At 40.4% G+C, this 14952-nt stretch overlaps 1 protein-coding gene across 1 annotated transcript in view; it reads left to right on the plus strand.

Moving 5' to 3' along the window:
• LOC124126446 overlaps positions 1–14952 on the plus strand; it is a 76544-nt gene that overhangs the window by 9484 nt on the left and 52108 nt on the right. The window contains exons 10-24 of the mRNA XM_046489885.2: positions 94–253; positions 401–622; positions 1696–1846; positions 1990–2273; positions 2452–2649; positions 2745–2876; positions 3515–3656; positions 3880–4109; positions 4414–4578; positions 6148–6319; positions 6418–6672; positions 7652–7872; positions 8510–8615; positions 8697–8813; positions 13946–14078. Coding sequence (XP_046345841.2) covers positions 94–253; positions 401–622; positions 1696–1846; positions 1990–2273; positions 2452–2649; positions 2745–2876; positions 3515–3656; positions 3880–4109; positions 4414–4578; positions 6148–6319; positions 6418–6672; positions 7652–7872; positions 8510–8615; positions 8697–8813; positions 13946–14078 — 2688 coding nt within the window. The remainder of the gene's footprint in view (positions 1–93; positions 254–400; positions 623–1695; positions 1847–1989; positions 2274–2451; positions 2650–2744; positions 2877–3514; positions 3657–3879; positions 4110–4413; positions 4579–6147; positions 6320–6417; positions 6673–7651; positions 7873–8509; positions 8616–8696; positions 8814–13945; positions 14079–14952) is intronic.

Raw genomic sequence — 14952 nt, forward strand, 5'->3', positions numbered from 1 at the left:
TTGTTTTTTTCATGTCACTTTGAAAATATTTTGGCGACGAGCTTTGCCTCATGTGCAAACCTGATGAGCAAGCATATCACATCTTTTCTTCAGGCAGATGGGCGCATTCATCACAAATGAAGATCTCAATGTATTACCTCTTCTGAAGGATGATAAAGAGGAGCGTGTATTGTTGCCACATTCAATCTGTTTGAAATGTTCAAGATTCGCTATGCAATCTACAAAAGCAATGTACATTTTGAAGGAACATCATGTGAGTGTTTCCCAGATCACCACTGACGCATATATGTAAAATGAAAATGAGTTACTGAATAGTTTGCTTGTGATTCTATACGTTTCCTAGTTACGTTTGGAAATGTTTTACATGCACAGCAAAACGTTGTATGTGTGTGAATTTCAGTTGTATGTGAATTGGACAAGCAGCGACGCTGAGAGTGGTATCTATGACTACGAACTTGGACTGATGTCCGATCCATCAAGTGAAGCTGCTCCAGACGTCCTTCCTTACACATCAACGCATCATCATCCTCACTATGAAGGCTTCCATCCACATCTCAGTGAAGGACAGCAGTTTCATATAGCAGTCAAAGCCACGAACAAAGCAGGAATCGTCACATCGCTGGTGCGTATATTGAGAATACGTCACACGTTCTTGTTAGATACCATTTTCATGAAACGTTTGGTCTTTCTGTGGTATCTGACCAATTGAATCAGATACAATAGGGAATTCACAAGTTTGTGAAAATAGTGTCTAACGAGAATGAGTGTATCATTTTGTTTGTTACCCTCGTTAAATATGTGTAAATGTGGCTGGGCATGAAAATTTATATATGCCTAAACAAGGGCATTGTTGACATTACTATGTATGTTTATGTAAGAATAAATGCTTGTTAGTACGCAGAACTGCACAAAGTACTTAAAAATGTAAGCAACTCGCTCTTTCAATCTCGGTCAGTTGGTCACTCCAATTGTTGATATATCAGATGTGCAATCAACTTAGTTTCGGTTTATTTACTATATCAGCTGTATTTGGATCTTGTCTGAACCATTTTGGAAAAGGAAATCGGAGTGCTCGCCCAAGACTTTCATCTTAACAGTACGACTCTTAAGAAATGAAATTCAACAAACTCGAGTCGCTTGCCTATGGTATGTCAATAGCAGCTTCAACCTAGGGGCAAAGTCACCATCGGAATAAGAAAAGACAACCGTGATCAACCATTATGCTACAGATCAACACAAAATGGCATTGTTCATATGTCGTATGCATCAAAGTCAGACACACTTCAAATGAGTTTTCCTCAGAAGTTTATTGGACTGTTCACTCTGAATAATTTTATGGTTCAGTCATGTTCGCCCATTCATAACCAAACACTTTCAGAGTATCCAACGTTTTACATGAAATCAAATTGGAAGTCGTCAAAGTCGTCGGGGAAATAATGCTCACATGGACCATGCAAGTCTGTAGTCGCACATGACAACTGGATATATGTCGATTATATAATGTCTTTAGAAGATCTGATCATGACTAATATAGACTGCAAAACGAACGTGATCCGTGTTTAATAAAGTGTTCATCACGAATCTCATTAATGACATTTAGTTTCTAGTGACATTTAGTATTTTGAAACACTTAATTTGTTGTCTGTAATTTGTACCCTTTTGGAGACGAAATGTTAAACTATGACATGTTCACAGATTCTTGGCCCTGTTGTCGTCCACACACAGCCGCCAGTGTTCCAGCCTCCAGTGGCTGTAAGCCTAAAGGAGCAATCAATTGTTGCGGAATGGGGTGACGGCGCCTTTACAGACACAAAGCAAGATTATCTTCATTACAGTTTTGCAATTGGTAAAATTCGCTTGATGTGTGACTCGTGTGAAATGATAAATTTTATTAAAGGTTTTCAAATCCAATTTGAAACAGCTAATAGTCCCCCTAATATTTGATGTTTATTACTGTCGGGAATAGTTACCAAATCATTTTTATCTGAGGTTCTTCCCCCGGTGGTTCCGACATCATCCCCTTCCTCCCTCTCCAGTCTGGAGGAGGCTGTTCCGTTTCAACGCCACCATCATGTACAGCTGTAGCCACCCGCGATCTTCAATGGGATCTGCATCACGGCCACACGTACTATGTGTCAGTGAAAGTGACAAACATTGTCGGACTGTGGACAGTAGGTGTATCAGAACCTTATGTCCACAACGTCAGACTACCTTCCCTTGGAGTGATTCTTGATGTCAGTCCACAGGAGGAACAGTCCCTTCTTGGCATCAGTGTGAGTTCATCAAACACTTCACTCTTCTGTTAGTTTGCTTATATTTTAGCTCATGTGATTCTTGTGGTGCAGCGATCAGTACGAGCATTTAATATGTGACTGCACACACGGCAAAATTCGGGACATTCGAGAATTTTGCAAACATAACCTGGTTGTTTATCTTATATCTTTTTCACAGAAATTTGAAGACACGGATCTCCAATTATCTACTTCCACTCTCGCCACCAGGTGGTATGGGTTTGACGATGGGCTTAGTGGCGTGACGTATAAAGTCTGTGTTGGCAGTTCTCCTGGACAACAAGATATAGCAGCTTATGAAGATGCTGGTGGATCATTGTCACATCGATTTACAAATTTAACCCTTAACATTAACCAGGTACATATCATTTTGTGAGTCAGCAAAGCTGCATGAATATTCCTTCAACTTGAGATTGTCAGTTGATTGAGCATGTTCATATATTACTCTTGTAGATGTACTTTTCAACTGTTGTTGGGATAAACGATGCTGGTGAAACCCGACAGTCATCGGATGGTGTGACAGTTATTCGACAGGGCTTGGATCTGAACACAATGACCGTTAAAGATGGAGAGGCATGTGAGCAGGTACTCAGTTATTGCTGCACATATTTGACATGTTTAGTGTAACATTCAAAACGACTACAGCTTGATACAATCGATTTAAATGTCAATATCGAATTAATAATAGCAATAGTCCATTTATATGCGCTGTACTCCATGTATAAGCATGCTCTAAGCACTTAGACATTTATTACCTTGGGCAATTGATCGGTGTGCACTCAACATTCATTCTAAAACCCAAACTGCCTGGTTTACAACCACCTTGTCATCTCATCATTCCGGGTATCCATTCACTGCTTGGTGAACAGAGGCACTATTCGAACAAAGTCACTTGCCTAAGGAGACGCCACATGTGCTTCACTGTGGGAAAGGACCGAAGCCCTAGAAACTCTAGCTGCCGAACTCGGTCTCACATCCGAGGACTTTCCGCGACCGACGTTGCTCAACTCCACCTGAGTTGTGATATGTACGCTGTGCATAGGACCATGTACCACCACAATTATCAATGTACATGCATCTTAATGAACCCGAATGCGTTCATAAAATAACATCACTTCAAGTACATGTTGATGCAAAAGTAAAATACTTTATAACTTACAAACCCAGTCCCATTACAGGTGAAGATATTTCTTAAGGTAGTGCTTACAGTATATTTCGTTTAGGGAACTAACTCCACCTTCGGGGATGACCTGGACTACCAACTGTCTTCCTCCACATACGCTGCCCACTGGTCAACAGATGCGAGACTCCAACAGTTGTACTCGGATGTACATTTCAGCCTAGAAAAGAAACTCCTATCGTCAGGTAATATGCATAATTTGCGCATTTTCCATTTGTTTTAAGATATGGGTTCCGCATTGTCGTTTTGCATGATCTCCGATACAGTGGGTAGGGGTAGTCAAGCATGTGTTGGCTTGCTATAATAAGGCTCGATTATTGCTAAAACAGTCAAACGGTACTTTCCCACTCCCTCTTCAGATATAAATATGCCACACATAAAATAATAAGTTTCTTGTTGCATTAATAGATCAGGTTTGGGCTAAGGTCACAAAGTATGAGAACATTGGTCCAACTGAAACAGTGACTATTGGAGGACTGCACCTCGAGCCGGGCCAGACCTACAGAGCAGTTGTGAAACTTTGTGCTGCCCACGTTTGCTCTGAACCCGTCGCCAGCAATGGTGTGATAGTCACGCCCCATCAACCTGTAGTAGGAAACATCAATATCACTTACACCGAGGGCACATCAAGGGCACAGGTGTGTATTGAGCAATATCCGCAATGAAGTATTAGTATCCCCTTCCGACAGTACACAATGAATATAACGTAATAAATCTGTTTCTATGTATTGTGGTCGTAACCATCTTTCTCATGTGTAAATTGGTAGTTGCTTGTCTTTTCGCGAACACCTGGTATCATCGATCACTATTTGGTAGTGATTCATAACACATGCTTATGATATAGTCGGAATCGTGCAATCGACTCTGCTTTGGGCAGAGATTACTTGTGAATATTGAAAGGGTTTTGAGGCATTTATTCTCGTCTTTGCCTGCTCATTGCAGTTACATGTAGAAATGGATCGATTCCGTGATGGTGATATTCCGGTGATATCAGAGTCGTATGATGCGGTGGCGATGTATGACTGGAGTCTGACAGATGATGGTCATGGCAGGAGTCTGCTGACCGAGTGGACACCTGTGGACGATTTGATCCCTGGCGATGAAAAGGTACACTATACTAAATAAATACACCTGAAGGAAATATGCATATGATGCATGTTTTTAGAATGTTAATAATATATACTGAACAACAAAAGTTCCTGTGACATTGAATAAGGTTTAATTCAAAGTAATGTTTTTTACCAAATCTGAAACAATTTCGATTTGCAACAGATAAAATACTCCTGTAAGTGTTCAAATGGTTTAATTTGCCATACTAACTTCAGAAAATGCATGGTTTCATAAAAAAAAACATGAACATGTCAAAATATCATTTAGAAATCAATAGCGTGTGTGTCCACCTCATTGAATTGACCAGGCGTCCTGTAGGATATCTGTCCATATCTGCTGGAGCATGTTTCGAAGTTCTTGGAGTGTCTGTAGAACACGTGGTTGACGTCGAAGGAGCCGATCCATCTTATCCCACATGTGCTCGATTGGTGAGAGATCGGGGGAGCGAGCCGACATTCGCGTTGTTTTGTTGAAGAGAATCCTGAACAAGTCGAACAATATGAGGCCGGGCGTTGTCATGTTGAAAGGTGACAACGCAAAAACGGTAGAACAACAGGGCCGTTGATCTCGTCGCGGTAGCGCTGTCCATTGAAATTTCCCTCTACCACTATCAAACAGGTCCTCTGTCTTGCTGTAATCCCACCCCATACCATAACGCTGCCGCCCCCGAACCGATCTTCTTTCATGACACAATGATTGACGTAACGTTCACCTCGACGTCGGTACACTCGAATCCGTCCATCGCTGTGGCTGAGGTGAAAACGAGACTCGCCAGTGAATGGAACTTGTCCCCACTGCGTGGCCGTACAGCGTAGACGCTGTCTGCACCACTGTAGACCTGCTTGGCGGTGGTTTCCTGTCAAAATGGGACGTCTGGCGGGTCTTCTGGTGACATTCCCTGCACATATGAGGCGACGACGTACGGTTTGTGAAGATATTCGTCGAAGGCCAGGGATGCTTCTTGCAGTCACTGTTGCTGGCTGGAATTGATTTCATAGGTGTGTTGTTCGAATCCAGTTGTCTTGTCGATTATTGGTTACGCGTGGCCTGCCACTCCGAGTATGGTCTCTGACTGCATTCGTCTGTTGCCAACATTGCCATAAACACCAAATGGCGTTTCTGTGGACGTTAAATTGTCTTGCAACATCACGTTGACTCGATTCTGCTTCAAGCATACCAATGGCTCGCAGACGCTCAACTTCGGACAGGCGTGGCATTTCGTAATGTTGAATAATTGAGTAATTTTGTTGTTTTTCTGAGTGGTTGTTGTCAGCACGATGCTAAATAATGCATATGGAATCCCGTTAACGCACATGTTTTTATACCCATTCTTGGGTTGTGAAATGCATTGTCTTGCATAAAAGTCAATTTGTACATAGAATGCATGCTTTTCTGTAGCAGTTGCGTTTATGTGACTTGATTCCATACATGTACTACAATATTGAAAACCAAACTTAACTTGTTTGAAAAATACACTAAAATATAGGTGTCACAGGAATTTTGTTGTTGAGTATTGTATCCTAAAGTTAATACAGTTTATGATTTCTTGTGTTATTCATTTTCCAGGTTTCATTCACTATAGAACTGGCTAAACATCTGATGTTCAGTAAATGCAGACGTTTGTCAGTGAGAGGTTTCAACAAAGTGGGGACACATACGATACTATCAAAAGATATTAGAGATTGCAGTTCAAGGGAGCCGAACAATGTAATACCAGCAATCGTCATCGACGCTGCAGGTAGGAGAATGTAACAAATAGTTCACGCAGTGAATCATATAAACATTATACGAAAGTTGACAAAGAATCTCATTACATGGCTGTGTTGTGTTATACAGGACAGACGGACGATAATGGATTAACCAGTGGCATAACCCTAGAAGAAAATGACGTGTGGCAAAGGGTAGATCTTGATTATACTCCCTACAAGAATATGTTGTCTGCTGTGTGGCCAAGTTTACGTCACAGGAAGTACAAGTGGGCAGTGATCGCAGGTGACAAGATGGACAACACATCTCACTTCAAACAGGGGAGACGCATGACTAACACTGACCCATGTGCAATGGCCGATGTTGTCAAGTGTGGAGAAACAGGTGAGTTTGATAACATGCACTGACCCATGTGCAATGGCCGATGTTGTCAAGTGTGGGGAAACAGATGAGTTTGATAACATGCATTGACCCATGTGCAATGGCCGATGTTGTCAAGTGTGGAGAAACAGATGAGTTTGATAAATGGCACTGACCCATGTGCAATGGCCTATGTTGTCAAGTATGTTGTCAACAGGTGTCAAGTATGGAGAAACAGTGTGGAAACAGATGAGTTTGATGATTGCCACTCATGTCACCATTACTGCTTTTGATGAATCGATATGTGTAGTTAGAAAGTCAATAATTCATTATGCGCAAGGCATATACTGCTATGCCGCGTGAAACAACTGTGTTATGCTTCCTGTGTGAACGGCGGGTGCCTCCGGTAGGGCAGGACATGTTTACCCTTTTCGCAACACTTGTGCCATCAATGATTTTCAATGATCCAATCAAATAATTTCAAATGCTATTTTAGACATTTTTTAAATATATATTTTGAATCACGGCTTGTCAGCTTGAAGAAGACCGTAGTAATGAAGTGATGCAGGTCTGAGACATTTACCACTTTGGTGAAACCCACGAGCACGGGTATGGTGCCGACAAACCTAAAAACATAATTAAATCCACAATCACAGGTTTCTGGCACACCTGAAGATCGCTGACTCAGTGAACAGTGAATTGAGGTGCCTCAGACGCCTGCAATGTAGATCAATATGGCTGTCACTCATTGGCCATAACACATGTTCTAAATCATAGTAAACAATAAATTGAATAGACATAGTGTTCAGTGGAGTAATTACCGAAAAATTCAATTTCACATATAGACAATGATGTATAACAATTCCTCCTTGAGTTCGGTACGACAGGTGCGATGGTGAGGCAGTAAGATTCGTTGTTAACAGAATTGCACTTAGAATGTTATGGTGATGTCCATAAGCAACGATAATGTGATATCTGAAATTACCATGTTGTTATATTACAGATGAGGAGTATGTGAATGTGAAATTCGACGAAACAGAGACATTAAGACATGGGAAGAGATTCTACATCTGTATCCATGCTTTTGAAATTGATAGACAGTTTGAAAAATGGAACAAGACACTGCATGACGTAAGTGCCTGTAGTGATGGCATTACTGTGGATCTCACCCCACCAACTCCAGGAACCATAAATATTGAAGGTCTACAGGGAGGGACCTTTCAGGTATATATGTCACTGACATTGAAAACAATGTATTTGTACGTTATCAATTAAACAAGATACTCTTTATTCTGTTTCCCTTCATATTGGACAGTGCAAACATTTGAAGACAATTATTAATGTTGAAATATATTCATATGGAGACAAACGGTATGAAAATTATACAGAGGCAAAGTGTGGTAACAAATCATCACTATGTACTGTTGTACCTTTGGATACAAAATAAAAGTTCTTCTCTGATCCATATGTAAATAAGTGTGCAATGTCAAATAAAAAGCAGCAGTTTAATTAGGTAATACTGATTGTGAAGTATCTAGGGGTAAAGGAAGGATATATGAACAAAATGGATATTTCAACATTAATCCCACAATGTATATAATTCAACACTCACCAATTAAAACTGGAGCTGAATCAAATAAATTGGTTCCCTTACATTGAATACAAAAGAAAACATAGTTTGAATATAAAATAGCGTCAGCCATGCGAGAAGGGATTCTGCCAAGCATGCATGACAAACAGAGAAATTGCATCCCAGATTCATCCAACACAATGTCCGTTCTCAGACACGAGCATGTCCAGCAGAGCCATATACCCACACATGCCGCTGTTAGCTCTCTTTTGATAGACTGGTCTTCTTTAGGTGAGCCAGACTGAGGTGACTGTGTCTTGGGATAGCTTTACAGACGTTGAGGAATCGGGAAGCACATCCCACCCACGTGGCATATCACACTACGAACTTGCACTAGGTAGGTGTAATGACTCATTCTTTACATATTTTTTATTTTTGTGCTCCATGTTCAATCATTTACTTTCTTCCATCAAATTAGGTTCAATCTCTGGTGGCGAGGACATCCGATCATTCCAGGATGTGGGTCAGGTCAATCATATCATCCTTGCAGACCTCTCTTTACAAGATGGACATGCTGTTTATGCTACAGTTAGAGGTAAATGTATTTTTGATTGAAAGATTAATGTTAATGTTTGCTGACACAAAATACTACTACTACTACTACTACTACCACTACTACTACTACTACTACTACTACTATAAAAGTGTAACGCCATCAATATAGTGAAAAAGATAGCGACAAAACGTTTTCCATATTCATCAGAAATCAAAGTCGATTGTATTGTTCCGACTTTACTCTGCAAATAAAGAAACGCAAAAGTGAATAAGGACATAAATAATTAACAGATGGTAATCGATTGCTCAAAATTGGCACACATCATTGTCCTTGAGCCGGGTGTCATATGGCACATATGGAACAGTAGACTTTCAATGTGAAGGTCATCTGTTCTCAATATCTTGTATGGCCACCATTAGCGTCCAAAACTGTCCCGAATTGTGGCCCGGGGAATGTTTACCCACTCTGCCTGCAGTGCTTGTGCAAACTGTCTGAGGTTCTGTGGTCGTTGCTCTTTCCGTTTGTAGACCCATCCATCACCAACCGTTGCTGACGTTGTGTGATTTCATTCAATGAAAGTGTAGTCTTGTTCGTACTATGAGCAATCCCAAATGGTTCGTGAAGGAGGGGCAAATAATCTTCCAAATCAATCTTTGAGAGTACACTCAAGCATGATGTTTCCACTTAGATGTCAAAGAAAGACATGTTAATCTAGCTCAAACGTTGTATGATGTTTCCACTTAGATGTCAAAGAAAGACATGTTAATCTAGCTCAAACGTTGTATGATGTTTCCACTTAGATGTCAAAGAAAGACATGTGAATCTAGCTCAAACGCTGTATGATGTTTCCACTTAGATGTCAAAGAAAGACATGTGAATCTAGCTCAAACGTTGTATGATGTTTCCACTTAGATGTCAAAGAAAGACATGTGAATCTAGCTCAGACGTTGTATGATGTTTCCACTTAGATGTCAAAGAAAGACATGTGAATCTAGCTCAAACGTTGTATGATGTTTCCACTTAGATGTCAAAGAAAGACATGTGAATCTAGCTCAGACGTTGTATGATGTTTCCACTTAGATGTCAAAGAAAGACATGTGAATCTAGCTCAGACGTTGTATGATGTTTCCACTTAGATGTCAAAGAAAGACATGTGAATCTAGCTCAGACGTTGTATGATGTTTCCACTTAGATGTCAAAGAAAGACATGTGAATCTAGCTCAAACGTTGTATGATGTTTCCACTTAGATGTCAAAGAAAGACATGTGAATCTAGCTCAGACGTTGTATGATGTTTCCACTTAGATGTCAAAGAAAGACATGTGAATCTAGCTCAAACGCTGTATGATGTTTCCACTTAGATGTCAAAGAAAGACATGTGAATCTAGCTCAGACGTTGTATGATGTTTCCACTTAGATGTCAAAGAAAGACATGTGAATCTAGCTCAAACGCTGTATGATGTTTCCACTTAGATGTCAAAGAAAGACATGTGAATCTAGCTCAAACGCTGTATGATGTTTCCACTTAGATGTCAAAGAAAGACATGTGAATCTAGCTCAAACGTTGTATGATGTTTCCACTTAGATGTCAAAGAAAGACATGTGAATCTAGCTCAAACGCTGTATGATGTTTCCACTTAGATGTCAAAGAAAGACATGTGAATCTAGCTCAAACGTTGTATGATGTTTCCACTTAGATGTCAAAGAAAGACATGTGAATCTAGCTCAAACGTTCTATGATGAAGGATACAGCAAACAAGTCCGATTACAATCCAGTGATTAATATTAAGAGCAACGATCCATGACAGCGGAGTCACTGAGCCTGACAACCATCCATAAGTCAATTCTGTCCATCACAGGTTCACAGAATCATAGCCACATCTTCAGCTATGTTGAAGAACTTAGTTATTTTCACTTTTACCTAGCCAGTTTTGTTGGAAATGTAATGAAATTTGGTATTAGTTTATTTATATAGACTCACTCCGCTCTTGTTTCAGACGTTTTTTACTACCCTCTTAAATTCTGGCAAAATGCTCTTTAAACTTCTTCTTATCTGTGCTGGCCAGCCTGAGGACTCTGATGTGTATTTTGTTCAAATCTATCGAACTGAATGCTAATGCTCGCGTTTGTCTGCTGGTATACTATTAACATAATGTTGTAGACCTTATATGTAACCCTTAGTCGTCAAGTGATCAAGTCCACGGGGTTGTCAGAATATCAGTTTATTCAGCAAAGGCACAAAGAAGACACTCCTGAAACAATCTAAAATCAAATATATCACATGTTTCAGAATCAATGCACAATAACACATTAAATGTAAAGTATTGATCTCCTTCTTAATAACTAATTACATCATTACAGCAGATACACAAATATGTTTCTGCCCTGATATCTAATCAGTGCAAATGTACCTTCATATACAAAGACAATATAATTACACGTTATTAAACGGATAACTGAGGAAATCATTAAATCATATTATACATATTGAATGCACGACATGAACATATATGGATAAACTATATACAAAACATACCCTGTGTGTGACACGAGAGTGTAACATGCCTTCTGCCAGTCGTCTCATTCGACAGTCACATGACCCTAAATACAGATACAATATTAATTATAATATTGTAATCACGGCATATACATGCATCACTGAAATACAACTTCAGTCATTCATACAACTATCAATAAATACATGCATATATCCAGAGAGATATGTACAAAGTCTAGAAATACACCAGATTTACTAAATAATAGCAAATATGCATCAAATACCAAAATACCAAAATACACAAAATACCAAATAACCAGTGCATTGAAATATAAAATATATGTATAGATAAGCAATACTCATGAATCAGACCCTCATCTCATCACACTCACCTCATTCACTCAACCTATCGTTTGTTTATGTTTACAAGTTATTTAAAACCTAATTTATTACTTATGTACTTGATTTAAACTAATGATTGAAAGCATAATGTTTAGATTGATAGAGATTAATTATGATTACTAACCTTGATTACTTGATGTTCAATCCATTATGACTTGCTGTGCAGTGCAAGTGTGTGTGCAGCATAAGATTAGCAATGGCAGGTGAGAAAGGGATTTGAATTGAAAGGTATACTAATTGGCTAACAACAGGTAAACCTAATGACGCGCAAACAATAGAACAAAACACCCTTGGAAGTAAAATAGACTGGACCATTGACCTTTGACCCAGTAGAAGCTTATCAGTAGCAAATACTGATAAGGACACAAATAATGATAGAAAGGAAACCCGGAAATGACACAACCCTCTGTTGAATGAACAACCTGAAATAGAAAAGACATGATACCTTATTTACGCTAAAAATACTCACATATTTACAAGCTGCAGAAATATTACCTACTACAATAATATGATTCAAGACATGTATTTTTCGAATAGTAGTTCTCCCAAGCATGTTGTCTAAAATGGAGACTTGCAGTTAATCCCGCAAAATCTAAGATTGTTCATTTTAGGCCTACCAATACAAATTGCCCCACAACCACCTTTTCAATTGGTGAAACTCTTTTGAAGTATAGTAAGAATTATAAATATCTTGGTTTGTGGCTCAACGAACACATAGACTTTAAGTTCACAATTAATGAACTGGCTAATTCGGCAAGTCGAGTTTTTGGTGTTTTATGTACAAAATATTTTGATGCTGGTGGTTTTCCTCATGCAATTTATACTAAATTGTATGAATCCTTGGTTCAGCCTATTATGCAGTATGGTGCTCCCATGTATGTTATTATGCTTGCGAAAAGATGTATTTCTGCTTGTGATCAATATTATACTTGTAATGTTTATGTTGAGTGTCGGTGAGAGTAAATGCACTTCTATGTGTTGTGTGTGTGTGTGTGTGTGTGTGTGTGGGGGTGTGTGTGTGTGTGTGTGTGTGTGTGCGTACGTGCGTGTGTGTGAGGCGTTTAATGTACGTATGGTGTGTGTGAGTGCGTGTGTGTATGGGGGGTATAATGTACGTATGGTGTGTGCGTGCTTTTGTGTGGGTGTATAATGTACGTATGGTGTGTATGTGCGTGTGTGTGGAGGGGGGGGGGGGTATAATGTACGTATGGTGTGGGGGGTGCGGGACGTATATTGTGCGTATGGTGTGTGTGTGGGGGGTGGGGGGCGTATAATGTACGTATGGTGTGGGTGTGGGTGGGGTGGGGGCGTATAATGTACGTATGGTGTGGGTAGAGTGGGGGGCGTATAATGTACGTATGGTGTGTTTGTGGGTGGGGTTGGGGGCGTATAATGTACGTATGGTGTGTTTGTGGGTGGGGTGGGGGGCGTATAATGTGCGTATGGTGTGTTTGTGGGTGGGGTGGGGGGCGTATAATGTACGTATGGTGTGTTTGTGGGTGGGGTGGGGGGCGTATAATGTACGTATGGTGTGTTTGTGGGTGGGGTGGGGGGCGTATAATGTGCGTATGGTGTGTTTGTGGGTGGGGTGGGGGGCGTATAATGGACGTATGGTGTGTTTGTGGGTGGGGTTGGGGCGTATAATGTGCGTATGGTGTGTGTGTGAGTGGGGTGGGGGGCGTATAATGGACGTATGGTGTGTTTGTGGGTGGGGTTGGGGCGTATAATGGACGTATGGTGTGTGTGTGAGTGGGGTGGGGGGCGTATAATGTACAAATGGTGTGTGTTTGTGGGGGGGGGGGGGGGGGGGGGGGGGGTATAATGTACGTATGGTGTGTGGGTGGTTGGGATGGGGTATAATACTCGTATGGTGTGTGTGCGTGCGTGAGTTTGTGTGTGCGTGTGTTTGTGTTTGTGTTTGTGTGGTGGTGGTGGGTGTGTGGGTGTCTACGTGTTTGTGTATGACTTTATAAGTATTTTGGCGTGTGTGTGTGTGCGTGTGCGTGCGTGCGTGCGTGCGTGCTCATAACCCAATCTTAACTTTAAACATTGTGTTAGTATATGTCTTAATTTACCTTATCCAGATCATGACGTTATACATTTGCTTTTATGTCTACTGTCTCGTAGGCCATATCTGGTCGGATGTTATATTTTAATGTCTGTGTACATGTTTTAGTATGAAGTGTGTACAACACGTAGCACTATAATAAACATTATTCTCTCTATCTCTCTCCCAAATGAAGCAACTTAACATGTTGGAGGGGTTTTTACAGCCAAAGACTTTGTGAACTTCACCACCCAGGTCACATCAACTGCTTTCATCATAGACTCTTCCCCTCCTGTGAACACAGGCAGGAACATACAGATGGATGACAGATACATCACACGTCCTAGTGTATCGCTGTGGTAAGAAACAAATATTCAGGTTACAAGTATATAGAGATAACCATATTTAGCATTAATCAAAAACTCTAGCTCAGTGATCAGCGACCCGTATATATCTAGTCATACACATGTGAAAAACGTAATATTATATGACCTAATGTCCAAAAGAAACTTTTGTTTGAAGAGTTATCAAATAACAACAAACGCAGGCAGAAAATTAATATGTATATAGTTCATTAGAGTAAATATTGGGGACGCCACCTAGCGAGTGCCGGGTCAGACGTGCAACAAATGAGCTCCGTTGAAACTGGTAAAATACAAAGTTTAAATCGCAAGTATCAACATAAATCAACATATTCTAACCCTTATCATATTGCAAGCCAGTAAACAGGATGGGATGCGATTATGAACTTTATAGATCCAGAATCGGCTGTTTCCAGTCAACCTTTGTTTCGTTCATGCTGAACAGAGCGAGGAAGGCCGCCATGTTCAGGCACGTGCTGCACGTTCCGGCCGGCTCGGGGACCGGGCTACGAGGTGTGTTGTTTTTTCCGTTGCTTGTCATTCTGATAAGCAACGATGTCGCGAAAATCCAAGGACCTCCTAAAAGACACGTGACTCTTGATGGCGAGTTGAGTCGTAACGAACTTTTGAAAGAAATACGTGAAATTGGAATGGGAAAAGAATTTCAAAGAATTTCAGTTAGCTGTCTACGACAATAGGGAAAATGGAACGTGAATTATCTTCACTAGCAGACGACAGTGAACAGATACAGAAAACTGTTACAGAACTGACAGAAAGGACGGAACAACCTGCTGTTTTTCAACGTAAGTGAGACTTCTGAAGAAAATCCGTCGGATATTCAAGATAAGATTGCTGACATCATTGAAAGGAC

This window comes from Haliotis rufescens, unplaced genomic scaffold, assembly GCF_023055435.1.
Source record: "Haliotis rufescens isolate VD_foot unplaced genomic scaffold, xgHalRufe1.0.p SCAF_51, whole genome shotgun sequence".
In the NCBI taxonomy this organism is placed as follows: domain Eukaryota; kingdom Metazoa; phylum Mollusca; class Gastropoda; order Lepetellida; family Haliotidae; genus Haliotis; species Haliotis rufescens.